This window comes from Lichenostomus cassidix, chromosome 4, assembly GCF_008360975.1.
Source record: "Lichenostomus cassidix isolate B80296 chromosome 4, HeHo_3.0, whole genome shotgun sequence".
Classification (NCBI taxonomy): Eukaryota; Metazoa; Chordata; class Aves; order Passeriformes; family Meliphagidae; genus Lichenostomus; species Lichenostomus cassidix.
In genome coordinates this window covers 58,598,869-58,613,313 of record NC_139484.1, presented here as the reverse complement: position 1 = coordinate 58,613,313, position 14,445 = coordinate 58,598,869, and the positions used below count along the sequence as shown (strand labels likewise).

At 61.0% G+C, this 14,445-nt stretch overlaps 1 protein-coding gene across 3 annotated transcripts; it reads left to right on the top strand.

Annotated features, from left to right (window-relative positions):
- Positions 1-1,247: 1,247 nt before the first annotated feature.
- Positions 1,248-13,784, top strand: LOC146438611 (protein O-GlcNAcase-like). 3 transcript variants are annotated; one of them, XM_085059450.1, is made up of 17 exons: positions 1,248-1,649; positions 3,456-3,507; positions 4,481-4,578; positions 5,141-5,271; positions 5,721-5,892; positions 6,168-6,266; positions 6,548-6,832; positions 6,938-7,066; positions 7,529-8,937; positions 9,021-9,195; positions 9,477-9,533; positions 10,188-10,273; positions 10,453-10,557; positions 11,839-11,930; positions 12,307-12,499; positions 12,580-12,751; positions 13,075-13,784. In XM_085059450.1, exons 1-17 carry the CDS (start codon positions 1,610-1,612, stop codon positions 13,209-13,211), a joined length of 3,432 nt encoding a protein of 1,143 aa, XP_084915576.1. In that variant the 5' UTR covers positions 1,248-1,609; the 3' UTR covers positions 13,212-13,784. The 3 variants fall into 3 exon arrangements, with proteins under 3 accessions (XP_084915576.1, XP_084915577.1, XP_084915578.1); XM_085059451.1 differs by having other exon boundaries at positions 1,249-1,649; positions 4,481-4,574; positions 5,141-5,267; XM_085059452.1 differs by having other exon boundaries at positions 1,249-1,649; positions 4,481-4,574.
- Positions 13,785-14,445: the final 661 nt, after the last annotated feature.

Below are 14,445 nucleotides of genomic sequence, written 5' to 3'. Positions count from 1 at the left end.
TCCTGGTCAGTCATTCTTGGCCTTCTTGCTGCTTTGATGGTCCAGGCACCATGACTCAGCTTCCAGACATGGCATGAACCTGCAAAGGGAAAGAGGCAGAAGCCACATCTCCTGGTTTTACAGGCTCTGATGCCCATTTTTCCACCTCTGGGTTTGGTGAAACGCCTGCAGGTGGGGACGGCTGCTGGGAGGGGCTTGGCAGTGCCTGGCTGCAGGGATGACTCTCTGCACTCTCCTCCTTCCATCCCTCACACTTGCATGGTAACAGAGTCGTGCTGGTGTCCTGGTTTAGGAATGGTAGTCCCAATTTAGTGCTCCCTCTGAAACACCCCAGACCACCCACTCACTGCCCTACCCTTCCCCCGAGGCAGGATGGAGAGGAGAACTGGAGGCACAAAAGGTAAAGATCACACGGGTTGAGATAAGAACAATATACTAGAAGCAACAATAACCACAGCAATACCAATAACAGAGTGTACAGGACAGGTGAACTGTCAGACCGCAAACCCTGGCAAAACAATGACAGCAACAAACAAGGACAGCGGTCTGAAACAGAACAAAATGACTCGGTGGTGTCAAACAGCCTGACCCGTGTGTAGGCAGGTCCCCGTGATGTGCTGCTGCAGGACAGGGGACTCGTGAGGTGGCAATAGGTCTGCAAACCACAGCCTGTGGGACAGACAGAACCACGAGCCAGACGAGTGCCAGCAGCTCAGAGCAGGGTGCCACAAGGCAAACAGCCTGACCTAGGCAGGCAGGTGAGTCACCTGCGAGGCACATCGCACAGAAACGGAGAGGCATCGCACCCCAGGGCTGGCATGAGGGTGAGGCCAGGGCAGGTGCCAGCTTAGTGGTGAGCACAAGGGGACAATGACAGGCGACCCCTCGGGGACAATCTTGGGGCTGTGGGGTCCCGGGAAGCTTCAGAGGTGGAAGAAGGAAGTGCCCTCGGGCTGCACCCGGAGAACACCCGCAGCTGGGCACTCGCGGAAACCGGGGCTGGCGTGGGCACCAGGCGGGGTCCCGATGCCCGGGACCGGCGGCGGCTGCAGTGCCGGGAGCTCCGGTCCGGAGGGGTCCGGGACTGCGGGTCGATAATCATCTCCCGAGGGTTCCGCACGGATTTCGGGGACCCCCGTTCCGCCCGCGCCCCGGCCCCACCCACGGGGCCGCCCCTTGCGCTGCGGCGAGCGCGCTCCCGCGGGGGGGCGGGCGGTGGAGCCGCCCCTGCGCGAACCCCTCCGCGCACCCTCCATCCCCTCCCGCTAGCTCTCCTTCCCCCCGCAAACATTCCACCCCTCTGCGCATCCTTCCATTCCCTTGCGCACCTTCCATCCCCCTGCGCATCTCCCATCTCCTCCCGCAAACACTTCATCCCTCCCCGCGCACCCTCCATCCTCCCCGCGCACCGCTCCGCGCACCCTTCACCTCTGCGCACCTTCCATCCCTCCGCGCACTCCTTCAACCCCCGCTCCCTTCCATCCCTCCGCGCACTCGTCCGTCCCTCCGCGCATCTCTCCGCGCACCCCTCCATCCGTGCGCGCATCACTCCGTTCCCCCGCGCACCCTGCGCCTGCCCCCGCGCCGGCAGGGCCGCTGCTGCGCGGGGATGGCGGAGCGGCCGCGCTTCCTCTGCGGCGTGGTGGAAGGTAAGTCCCCCCGGGGCCGCGGCTGGGGCCGGTGCCCGACCCGCCCGGGCATTGCAGGGGCTGCTCAGATCCACCCGAAGTGACTCGGGGCTGGGAAGGGCTCCAGGCTGTGGGGGAGGTGGGAGAAGGGCTCCTGCACAGCACCCCGACTCTGCCGGGGGTCTGGGATCAGCAGCCTCTGGGATGCTTCCAGCTCTCCCTAGAGCCCCGCGGAGCCCCAGAGCCACCCCACCGAGGGACACAGGGACTCATTGCTCTGCCTCCAGTGCTCTACGTGGGGTTCTTGGCTGCCCTGGACTCAGGAGCAGCTTCCCGATGTGCCCCATCTGCCCACCCTGCCCACGGGGCAGCAATGCAGGGGCTGTGCCCAGAGCTGGCTCTGTGCTTCTCCCTCCCCACATCCCCAATTCCCTCTGGAGCTGAGCCAGGCCTGGCACCCACCAGGCAAAATTACCTGCCCTTCTCCTGGCAGCACAGTACCCCACTGAGGGCCACTGTCCACTGCCACACCTGAGAGGAAGCAGGAGCAGCATGCAAATAAATGTAAGATAAACAGGAAATGCAGGGGTGGAGAAGCTGTCATGAGTCAGACGAGAATCATTGATATAGTAGAGCTGACCTGGGAAACAGGACAGGGATGCTGCTGGCAAAGCCACTCCAGGAGAACACTGCTGGCAGGGCGTGTGCAGGACTGAGTGTCCTCCTTGCCAGCCCACGTCAGTTCCCAGCAACATGTGCTGTGAAAGTGTCACTTGCAGGTGCCATGCAGGGACTCTTGGGACCTCACTGGGATCTCAAAATAGAAAATTATTTACCACAGAAATAACTCTTTTGGGCGAAACATTCTCGAGTGGCTACAAACTGGGCCCCGTGCACAGTGGGGGATGGATAGCAAGGTGACTAGATACTATTTCAAAGTGTGTGGAATAATCATGTAGGTGTTCAAGCAGGTAGAAGATCTGTCTGCAGAGAGAAGACAGATGGAGAGTGGGTGTTGCTGTGGTGCAAACCACACCTCACCGTTGCCCAGGGCTGGTGTTGGGGGCTGCAGGGTGGGCTTCTGCCAAAGGGAGCCAAGGGAATGAGGGCAGATGAGCTCCATGACACTCAGATGCTTTGGGAACTGCAGGAGATTTTTTGGACAACACTCCAAAAAACACTTTTTGGCCTCATGAGAGACACATGGAGAGCTGGACCTTTCTCCCAGCTTAATGGAGTCAGCCTGCCCCTGTGCACCACCCAGTTTTGGGAATGCCATCATTTTCCAAGTATCTGCTCCCTTAACTGCTGGGAGGTGCAGTGATTGACTCAAAACTTGCCCATGATGCAGAGAGAAAGCAGGAAGATGCCTTGATGGCCAATTGCCATCACCATCCAAGACGTAATGGGTTTTCTGTGAGACTTCAGATTGCAGCTGCCAGATCTTGCAGAGAATTGAAATGTGTGAAGGTTCTTCTCTTGCTAAATCTCAGGTCTGTGCTGGGACACTGACAGGTTCTTCTTTTAGCCTTCACTTTGTCAAATCTGCATCTCTCCAAACCCATCTACCTGCCTGTTCTGCTGTCCCCAAGGGAAGGAGCTTGTGTTCCACTGGATATCCTTTCTCACTGGCTTTGCAGACAACTCTGCACCTCCCAGGTCTTCCTACACACAGATATAGGAAGGGACCTTCCTTCAAAGTGGTCCCAACAATGGAATTGGTGCTCCATATCCAGCACTGTATCTCTGCATTCAGGGATAGCACAGAAAGAGTTTCAAGGCGAGTTTCACAACTACATTTTGCCTTTTTTCCCCTCCCTTTCCCAGGTTTCTATGGGAGGCCATGGTCGATGGATCAGAGGAAACTTCTCTTTCAATGGCAAGTACACTGAATTCTCCTCTCTGAAGGGGTGGTGGGAGCAAAGGTGCTTCTTCTAGGGCTGCTCCTGCAGTGTCCCCCCTGTCCCAGCGCTCTCACGGCCCCAACCCCGGGAAGGAGTCGCGCTGGGCTGGGCCGTGGGTGCTGCGGGACGGACAGACGGACAGACTGACGGACGGATGCGGGACCACCCCGTGCCAGCAGATGGTGCTGGGGTTCCGCACATCCCGGTGCAGCCCCGTGCCCCCGCTGCCACCAGCGGCAAGGACCTGCCACGAATGAACTGGGGCTCTGCCGGGCTGCCCGTGGACAGGGAGGTGGTGACAGCGCGGGCAGTGCACTAGTGACAGTGTGGACAGTGCAGTGGTGACAGTGTGGAAAGTGCAATGGTGACAGTGTGGAAAGTGCAGTGGTGACAGCATGGGCAATGCAGTGGTGACAGTATGGGCAATGCAGTGGTGACAGCAAGGGCAGTCACAAATGCAATTAAGGGCCAGAGTGAGGGGATCAGAGGTCCAGGTACAGAAAAATGGAAGGAAAACAAGCTGTGATGTCTTAAAGTGCCTCAGGAATGAGAAGGTCTAACAGAGGCCTTGGTGCTGGACTGGGATGTGTTCATGTGGTTGTACATGAGAGTGACATGTCCATCGGTGTTTTTCTTATCTGGAAAGAAACGAGATAAGGGGCTTGTATCATGTGATACCTGAAGTGCTTCCTATTCTGATCACCGTGGGAAAATGTAAAACGTCGTCTGCTGAGGTGGATGAATAAAACCAGATGAAGAGATCAGATGGCTTCCACACAAGAGTGCCAAAAGAGGGAGGTGTCTGCCTTCCCAGGGGGCACATCCTGCTGGTGTCTGCCGCAAACCTTAGAGCTCAGCACTGGGAGCACTGGGTGACATTTCTGTCTCCATGTGGCAGTGCAAAGAGCCCATGTAGTGCCTGGGTGACCCCTTGCTCTCTCTGCACAGGCTGCAGCACCGGGGGCTGAACTGCTACATGTATGCACCTAAGGATGAGCTGAAGCACCGGCTGCTCTGGAGAGAGCCCTACACAGAGCATGAGGCAGGTAGCGGCTCTGCTGGGCCCCACGGGGGGCTGCAGGCATCCCAGGTCCCCGAGGGGGAAGCGTGGGCTGTGTCCCAGGTATTTGCATCCTGCCAGGACCCTGCCCATTGCATGGAGACCCCTAGACCTTGCCAAGTGCAAGAAGACCCCCAGTCCATGCCCATCAAATGGAATTGCCTAGGAGCCCACTCAGTGTGGGGAGCTCCCCATGTGGGTCTCTGGCAAGGTGATCTCTGGCACGTAGAGCCTTGTGACCTAAGGGAGTGGAAATGGTGTTCCTGAAGCCTCTCCCCTCCTAATGACCTCAGCTCCTTCCTTCCAGACTGCTGCAGTTCACTCTCACTCCATCCCTTGACACCCTTCATCCCTTGTCCTGCTCCATCCTTTGTCTCTCTCCACCCCTTATTCCCCTCCATCCCTTGTCCTGCCCCATCCTTTGTCTCCCTCCATCCCTTATTCCCCTCCATCCCTTGTCTTGCCCCATCCTTTGTCTCCCTCCATCCCTTGTCCTGCTCCATCCTGTGCCTCCCAGCTCTCACAGACCCCCTGTGCTCTGTCCCCAGCCCGCATGCGGTCTCTCATCGAAGCTGCCCAAGAGCAGGGTGTGGAGTTTATTTTCGCCATTTCTGCTGGCCAAGACATGGTGTTTTCCAGCACTGGGGATCGGCTCCTGCTGCAGCAAAAACTCAGGCAGGTACCGTGGGCCATTCCTTCATCCCACTGCTCCCAGGGAAGGGGCCTGTGTGGTCCCCATGCCCATGCCAAGGGCTGGTGTTGGGGTGTAAACCCCTCGTGCTGCTGCCAGCAGGGAGCAGCTCTGGTGGCCAATGTGCTGTGTCTGTCATGGTGGCAGAGAGCTGAGGGCTCCACAGATGCCTGACTGGGGGCAAGAGAAGGACCAGCCAAGCTCCAGAACTTGCTGGGCAGCACTGAGGGCTGGCACCGGCTGGAGCTGAGCCCTAGATCCCCAGGGAGGACAAAGAGCCACTGGCATGGGGGGGTTGCTCCATGGGCAGCTGCTACTCCCATGGCACAGCCCAGGCAAGAGCTGCCCCGTGCTGGGCTGTGCCCAGATGCTCCTCTGTGGCCCCTCGGGGCTCTCTGCTGCCCAGGGATCCCAGCAGCCCGTGTCTGTGCCCGCAGGTGGCTGCCATGGGGTGCTGCTCCTTCGCGCTGCTCTTCGACGACATCGACCCCTGCATGTGCCAAGCTGACAGAGATGTCTTCCCCTCCCTGGCGCAGGCTCAGGCCTCTGTGGCCAACGAGGTCTACCAGGAGCTGGGCCAGCCCTCCATCTTCCTCTTCTGCCCTACAGGTACTGCCTGCAGCCCCGCAGCCCCAGCCCCCCAAACCAGGCAGCCCCCTCAGACTGGGTACCCTTTGGCTGTACCCAGCCCCTCTCCCTGCTGAAAACTGAGTGCACTGGCAGCCCCCAGACTCTTCACACTCCCAGGGGAGCTCTGGGCATTTTGGGACAGGGACAGGGACAGGACTGGGCTGCAGCAAGGCCCCAGCCCCTGCCCATGATCCCAGCAGCCTCTCCTCTCCCAGTCCCCAGCCCTCAGGGGATGCTCTGTGCTCTCTCCCCAGAATACTGCAGCTCGCTCTGCTCTCCCAGCCCCAGCCAGTCCTGCTACCTGCAGACCATCGGCCAGGAGCTGCTCCCAGGGATTGGTGTCATCTGGACAGGTGAGCACCAGGGCTGGCTCTGGCTGTGTGACCCCATGCTGTGTCTGCAAACCCTGTGGCCACAGGCTGTCCTGGAAAAGCCACCAGTGAATGACCCCACTGTGGTGCCTCGGATTGGGGTGTGTAGCCCCAGCCTGGCAGGAGTTTGAGCTGGGGGTCTGCTCTCCTGGCTCAGGGCTGTGGGTGGGGTGACTGGCCCCTCATCTCCATGTCTCCATGTCCATGCTGTGTGTCTGTGATGGACCCTGTGCCCCACATATGTCCCCGCCCTGATGCTCCAGGCCCAAAGGTGGTGTCCCAGGAGCTCTCAGCAGTGCTGCTGGAGGAGGTGGAAGGTGTCCTGAGGCGCTGCCCCGTCATCTGGGACAACCTCTACGCCAACGACTATGACTGCAGACGTGTCTTCCTGGGCCCCTACATGGGCCGTGCTCCTGGCCTCGTGTCCAAGCTCCACGGGCTGCTCCTCAACCCCAACTGTGAGCTCCAGGCCAACTTCATCCCCATCCACACGCTGGGCACCTGGTTTCGGAGCGAGCTGGGGGGCTGTGCCCACCCTGACCATGCAGGTACCTGTGCTCTGTGCCTGCCCACTGCTGCCCATCCCTGCCCAGCCTTGCAGCTTTCCTGCATGGAACCAGGGCTGCCCAGGCTGATGAGCTGCAGTTCCTTAGGAATGGAGGCGGTGGCAGCCCCGGGGGACAGCCAAGGTGCTCAGGATGGTAGCTACAGTCCCCAGGAAGCCTTGGAGCTGGCACTGCATGACTGGGTGGCTGAGATAAACCAGCAGGCCTTGGAGCCAGGTAAGCAATGGATTTGCAGCATCCCTCAATCCTTGGAGTGTTGAATCAGCTCTGCTGGGAGCTTGGAGGGTGGGGGTTAGGGAGCCCCAGCCCTGCCCACCTGGGTGGTGTGGCAGCAGGGCCGTGCATGCCATGGTGGGCAGGGTGTGTGTGGCTGTCCCTCCTGCCCCGTGGGTGCTCTGGCCATGGCCACATCCTGGATGGAGTTTCCTTGGCTGGCAGCACCAGAGCCTGAGCCAGCTCTGCAAGGGGGGGTCAGCCAGGGGTAAGCCTGGTGTTTTGTAATGTTTGCCTCGGCAAAGGCTGAGCCTCACCAGCCCCAGGGGCCTGAACTCGAGCCCAGGCTCCTGGCAGCTCATCCCCTGCCAGCTCAGGGATGGAGCTCCCCGGCACTGTCCTGCCCCACGGCAGTAGTGTCCATGCAGGTGCCAGAGGGGCTTCCCTCTTGTTCCTTTGTGCCAGGAGGAAGGACCCCAGGACACCCCAGTGTCAGCCTCAAGGGAGGACTAAAACTGCAGCCTGGCACAGCAGAAGGACAGGAGGTCACTCCCGACCCTCAGCCCCACGACTCTGCTCCTGGTGGGGCAGATCAGCACAGCCCCAAGCCCTGTGGTGTGGCACCAGAGGAGGGAAGCAGGGAGGTGACCTCAGAGCCTGAGAAGGAGGTGACCTCAGAGCCTGAGAAGGACAGTGGGAGCAGGACACCCACTGGTGGTCAGCAGAGCCCTACAGGGGCTGGTGACCAGCTCACCATAGGGAGCAGGGAGAGCTGTGAGCCCTCCTCTACTCTGCCTGGGGTGCCTGGGAGTGTCCAGTCTGCAGGAATCCCAATGGCCACCAAAACCCTCCACAGCCCAGGCCCCACCACGAGCTCCAGCAATGGGGCCAACACTGGTCAGAACATTTCCTTGCCCACCAGTGATGCCAGGACAGGGGGTGGCAGCCCTGCCCAGAGTCCCAGCAGCACCCAGCCTGAGGCCATCAGGACTGATGTGCCCCAGACACCCCCAGGGCCTGGGGCTGGGGACAGCCCTGGCCCCCCAGCCCCACTGACTGATGAGGTCGGTGCTAGCTGTGGCCCCATGACAGCAGTGACACCAGAGGAGGTTGGGTCTGGCCCCATGGTACCACTGACCCCCAAAGAGGCCACAACCAGCCCCACAGTACAGGTGACCTCAGAGGAGGCCAGGACCAGCCCCATGGCACCAGTGACCCCAGAGGAGACTGGATCCAACCCCATGGCATCAGTGACTCCAGAGGAGGCTGGGTCTGGCCCTGTGATCCCCAAAGATGCCAGGACCAGTCCCACAGCACAGGTGACCCCAGAGGAACCCAGGACCAGTCCCATGGCACCAGGGACTCCAGAGGAAGCTGTGTCTGGCCCCATGACCTCCAAGGAGGCCGGGACCAGCCCTACATCACAGGTGACCCCAGAGGAGTCTGGGTCTGGCCCCATGACCCCCAAGGAGGCCAGGACCAGCCCTACATCACAGGTTACCCCAGAGGAGTCTGGGTCTGGCCCCATGACCCCCAAGGAGGCCAGGACCAGCCCCACATCACAGGTGACCCCAGAGAAAGCCAGGACCAGCCCCACAACACCGGTGATTCAAGAGGAGGCTGGGTCTGGCCCTACAGCACTGATGACCCCAAAGGAGGCCAGGTCCAACCCCACAGCACCACTGACCCCAGAAGAGCCCGTGTCCAGCCTCACAGCACCTCTGACCCTGGAGGAGGTGCGGATGCTGGTGGAGCTCTTCTACCTGCCCTACCACCACGGGGCACTGGCACAGGAGCTCCTGGAGCACTTTCGGTGGCTGCGGGCAAACAGCCTCAGCGTGGGGATCCCAGCCACGGCGCCCGATGCCTGCGGGGTAAGGCTGATCCCGGTGCTGCGGCAGGAATGCGGCTGCCACACGTGTGTCCCCGAGGTGGCTGACACCCGCTGTGTCCCCAGGGCACGCGGTGGCGAGGCCGGGCTCAGTCCTTCCAGCTGCTCTGCGCACGGACGTGTCGCCTGCACAGCCGCTTCGTCAGCACCGCCGGCCGGGCGCTGCTCTACGACCTGCACCCCTACCTCTGGGACATCCGCAACATGCTGCTGGCCGCCAGTGCCTTCGTCCTCTGGCTGGGTAGGTGGCTGATGGCAGCCCTGACAGTCCCTGTCACACCTATCCAAACCCAGCCGTGTCGGAGTGTCGGGACCCTGCGGCACTGGGACACACCCAGGGCACCTGATGCTTGTTCTCTGTTTCCCCACTGAGGAGGGGAAGGTGTCTGAGACCCACCCCAGAGGTCTGGGGTGCCAGTGTCCAGCTGGGCGTGTCAGGGTCCCTTCTGGGAGGTCACTTTCCCTTGACACCCTTTCTGCTGCTGACCCGGGTCCTGTGCTCACCGCCTTGCCTCTCTGCAGATGGTCACCTCCTCTGCGAGCCTGACCCCAAGGGCACCTGGGGAAACTGCTTTGGCTGTAAGTATGGGCACTGCCCTGGCTCACCCAGCTGGGTGGGGGCTCCCCCATCACCCCCAGCCCCACAGCAGCAGCCAGCACTCACCAGCAGGCTGCTCTTCCCTACACTCTGCCTGCCAAGTGGAGCAGGAATGGCCATGGAAATGACACAGTAGGGTGGGATGAGGCACTGGGGATGGGGAATTGGAGCAGCTCTTCACCATGCCTCACAGCCTACAAAGAATGCTTATTTCTAAGATATGGTTCCTCAGCCCTTTTATCTCAAAGACCCCTTACCCTGTCTGGGAAAAGGGATCTAGGAGCAGAAATGCCCTGGGTGACAGAGGTGGGGCTGTTTTTTGAATGCCTGTGCATCACTTTGCAGTTTTCCTCTGGTTTCACATTCCCTGGTTGCTCTGTGGGTGTTGTGATCTCTTGTGAACCAAGAACTGTCACCAGGTGGTGACCTGAGCAGGTGTCCAAGTTCACTGGGAGAGTGTGCCCTGTGCCTTGAGCCCCTTCCTCAGGGAAGCAGCCATGCAGGGCATGTTGTCACCGTCCTGGGGACTGGTCCTTGGAGCTGTGACAGCAGGGATCTGTGTGACAGAGGCTGATCTCCCCCTGCCTTGCAGGTTTTTGTTCACCTCTTGTGTGTCTGTGTCCTGCTGCTTCCAGGGTGCCAGAGTATCACTGCCCCGATCCTGCTGGGGAGGGATGCTGAGCCATGGGCACGTCGTGGGGGCCTCTTTGGAGAGCTGCAGGTGAGAGTGTTTCCTTTTCTTTGGGGGCTGAAGGAGTCATTGGGAAGCCAATATCCCAACCCTGCTGCTGAGCTGCTGCAAGCTTGGGAAGACAGAGCTGCCCCAGGCCTCTGCACCTCGGCTGTGGTTCCTGGGTGGAGTGTCCAGAACAAGGTTTGGAGCCACTGTATCTCTTCCAGGCACTGCTGCCCGTGGGGAACAGCTGTGACCTCTTCTACCATCCACCACCTCTCTTCCCATCCAGCCAGCTGTATGTCCTGCGCCCGCTGCTGCCCCTGGACAAGGTGGGAGCCATGGCATGGAGGGGTGTCCTGCCAGAGCCTTTGCATGGCACATGTTGCCCATAAAATGAGGACTGATGGGTTCATCTGCTGCTGACCCCAGGCTGAGCTCCCAGTGCAGGGTGACACAGGTGGGGAGGGACCTGAGGTCTAGCTCTGCTCAGAGCCAGCTGGTCTGGGGCAGCTCTTGGGTCTGTGGTCAGCAGCGTGTCAGATCCTGGGCTGGAGAATGTGCTGTGGCCTCAACAAACCCACCTCCCTGTGATGGGGGCCTGGGCAGAGCAGGAGAGGAACCCTGGCTCAGCCATGGGTAAACCAGCACCAGGTCAGGGTTGCCAGGCTGTGGATGATCTCCAGGGCAGCCTCAGTGCTGATCTCCAGCAGTGGCTGTGAGCAGATGTCAGGAAAGATCCAGAACAGGACAAGTCTGGATGGCAACCTCCTGCAGCCTTCACCAGTCTGCAGCTCTGGGCACTGCCTGAGCCTGTGGGGATCCATCTCCAAACCCCTTCAAACACTCATCTGGTTTATGGGGTGATTCCCTGCTGGAGAGCAGCAGCTTCTGTCAGCTGTGACCTGCTTGCTGCCAGCCCCCCATTCTGACATCCCAGCAGCTCAGTGGGATGGGGAGGGAAAGGGACAATCTGGATGTGGGGGACAAAAAGTTAAAGTGCTGCCAAATCCAGCAGGGCCCCAGGTTTCCCATGTACCTGCAGCAAGCACCTTGGTCCCTCACCCTGCTCCTCTCCAACTCAAGAAAAGGCTAACACCACAAATCCAACCACCACAGACATGAGTGCAGCTCATCTGCTCAGGCTGAACCTTAAAAACAACAGTGTTTGTGTCCAGTGAAGCTCTGAGCGGAAAATCCAGCCGAGCCCATCGGCCCGTTGCAGGAACAGGCACAGCAGGGCATGGTCCTGCCCCTGTTGTTGGGTGATCGGGGCAGCCTCCCCTTTCAGGAGAAAGGCTTTTATCAGAATGTTTGCAGCAGCAAACTCAACTGTGACCAAGACAGGACATTTGGGGATGTCCTGCTGTGCTCAGGCTCTCTGGAGACTTGAGTTTCAGTGTTGTTTTTGGTGCCATTCTGGCTGCTCTGAGCCTGCTCTGGCCTGGGACTGTCTCTGCAGCAGCTGCTCTCGGGATGCCTGACCGGAATGGCAATTTCTGGCTTGAAGGCTGGCTGTGCTGTGGCCATGAGCCCGAGGCCAGCAGAAGGTGGTGGCTGGCAGTGCGGCAGAGCAGGCACAGCCAGGGCTGACATCAGTCCGGGTCTTCCAGGGAGAGCTTTACCGCATGTGCCGGGAGAGTTTGGACTGTGATCCCAAAGTGGCAGAGATCCTCGTGGCCCACCCGGATCTCCTTGGTGACAGGTGAGATGTGGCCTCTTCGGGCTGTGCCGAGCCTGGACATGTGCTGGGTGATGCAGGGCAAGGGAGTGAGGTGACAGCCTTTCCTGGCATCCCCACAGAGACCAGCTCTGCCCCGTGGCTGGCAATGGCCTCAGCGGGAGGACAGGGAGGGACATCCCAATGCTGATGTCCAGCAGGGTCGTGGCAGCCACCATAGTGGATGTCCAGCCTCAGTGCTGGAGGCTGCAATGTCTCCCCTTGACTGACAGCTTCTACCTGGGGTCTCAAAGGGGTGGTCAGTGGGTGCTGTCCAGCTGGGGCATGAAGGAGGAGGCTGGTGTGAGGTTTCCCAGGTGCTCCAGGCTCAGCTCAGCTGTGCTCCCACTCTGGCTGGCAGGCTCTTGGGCAGCTTCCTCAGCCTGAGCCCCGAGTACACCTTCGTGCTGGAGGATGAAGGTGGCCCGTGTGGCTATGCAGCAGGAGCGCTCCACGCCGAAGGCTTCCTGCAGCAGCGAGACAGCAGCTGGCTGCCAGCCGTACGGCACAAATACCCCCCAGATTTGGGCGCAGGGGGCGCAGCTCTGGGACAGGTGAGGGGACACCCGGAGCAGAGGGGAGTGGGGATGGCAGAGGTGGAGAGGATTCTCTCACTTGTGCTTGTCTCCCGCAGGATGCCCTGGAGGAAGCAGTGCTCTTCTTCCACGCAGAGCCTCTGGCTGTGCCCCAGCCCGTGCTGAGGCGTTTCCCCTCCCTGGTGCAGCTGGGCACTGCTCCCCGAGTGCTGGATGTGGGTGCCAGCCGCAGCCTGGCCCTCTGCCTGCTGAGTGCACTCAGGGCCAACGGTGAGCATGACCTCTGAGTGCTGGCCCTTCATCCAGCACAGCCCTATCCCAACTGCTCCCTCACCCACCAGAGCTGGGAGCCAGCCCCACCTGCACCCCACCTCTCAGCTGTCCCCTTGGTGCACTCTCACCCCAGCTTCCAGGCATTGTCCCCTCCCCTTGCACTGGGGGACATGTGGATCTGTGTCTCAGGGCATCACAGGGACAGCCGGTGCCAAAGGGGCAGGGGAGAGGCTGATCCCCTTAAGGAGGGAGTCCCTGGCACTGTGCCCCCAGTCCCAGAACTGCAGTCCCAGTGCTCTGACCTCTCACCTCCCTTGCAGGCTCGCGGGGAGTGTTCTGCCAGGTCAGTGATGCCGACCGGCAGCAGCTGAGCTTCTACAGCAAGTTGGGTTTTGTGGCCCTGCCGGTGGCCTGGGGCAGCTCTCCTGGTGCTCAGCTCCTGGGACGTCTCCTCTGATGGGACACAGGGACAGGCTGACCCCCCAGGCCAGGCTGACCCCTCATCCCACACAGCATCATCCTGAGCAAGCGGGAGCAGAGGGGCACCTCGAGCAGGCCAGGTACACGTGAGAGGGGACACAGCCTGGGGGCGAGCAGGATGTCACTGGGATGTGTGCAGGGTTGTGTGAGGTACCTGGGTTGCAGAGAGCTATTTCTGCCACTCAGGGGATTTGGCCACCTCTGTGCCACCCCAACTGTTCCTGCTTGCTGGGTACCCTCCACCTTTGCTGGGGAGCCAGCAGGCCTGCAGGAGCCCATGGGCAGTGTTTGGGTTGGTAGTCCTGGAGCACAGCACGGTGCCTTAGTGCTACAGGAGTGTCCCTGTCACACAGGCTGGGCTGTCCAGCTCTCTCCATCCCCTGTGTGGCCTGAGGCTGGGCAGCTGGTGCTGGGGCTGGCTCTCAGCACCGAGGACCTGCTTGTCTGTATGGATTGATCTGGATGGGATGGGGTGAGGCAGCCTCTATTTTTGTGCCTGGGGGCTGAGGGAAGCACTGTCCTTGGCAATAAAGCGTTTGCTGGGCTATCACCGTGGCTCGTTTCTTGGGGGAAAGTGTTGGGGTGCCAGCACGTCCCTCTCACACCCTCATGCCCTGTCTCTTCACGCCACACTGGCTGTCGCTACAGACGGCCTTGTGTCACCTCAAACAAAGCAGCTCCCCACACATCCATTTCCCCAGCTGCTCCCTGCTTTGCACTCCCGGTAGGAGCTCCAGCGGCTGGCAGTGTAAGCTCACGGCTCCAGCCTTGTGGGGCTTTTCTGTGGGATGGGACCCCCGGGCTTGGTCCTCCCCTGTGGGTCTGGGGGCTGCAGCCTGCCCAGGACAGGCAGGATGACCGGGGCGGGGGGGCATCTGTCCAGCCATCCCGCTGCAATCCCTGGAAAAGGGCTGCCAGGCACAAACCATTCCTGGTGGTTTCCCTCCCTTGCCCTGCGGAGCTGGGGATGAGGAGAGGGCCGGGTGGGGTCGGGATGGCCAAGCCCCGAGAGCGGGGACTCGGCCGGGCAGCTCCCGAGGCTCCATCCCGGGGAGCCGGGGCCGGGCCTGGAGCGGAGCCCAGCCGGGCGGGGGCTGGGGCCGGCCCCATGCCGGGGCAGCGGGCCGGGGGCGCGGGCCGGTCCGGGCCATCCCGGCGGCGGGGCCGGGGCTGCTCGGGGCGGCGGGGCGGCCCCGGACACGGGCACGGCG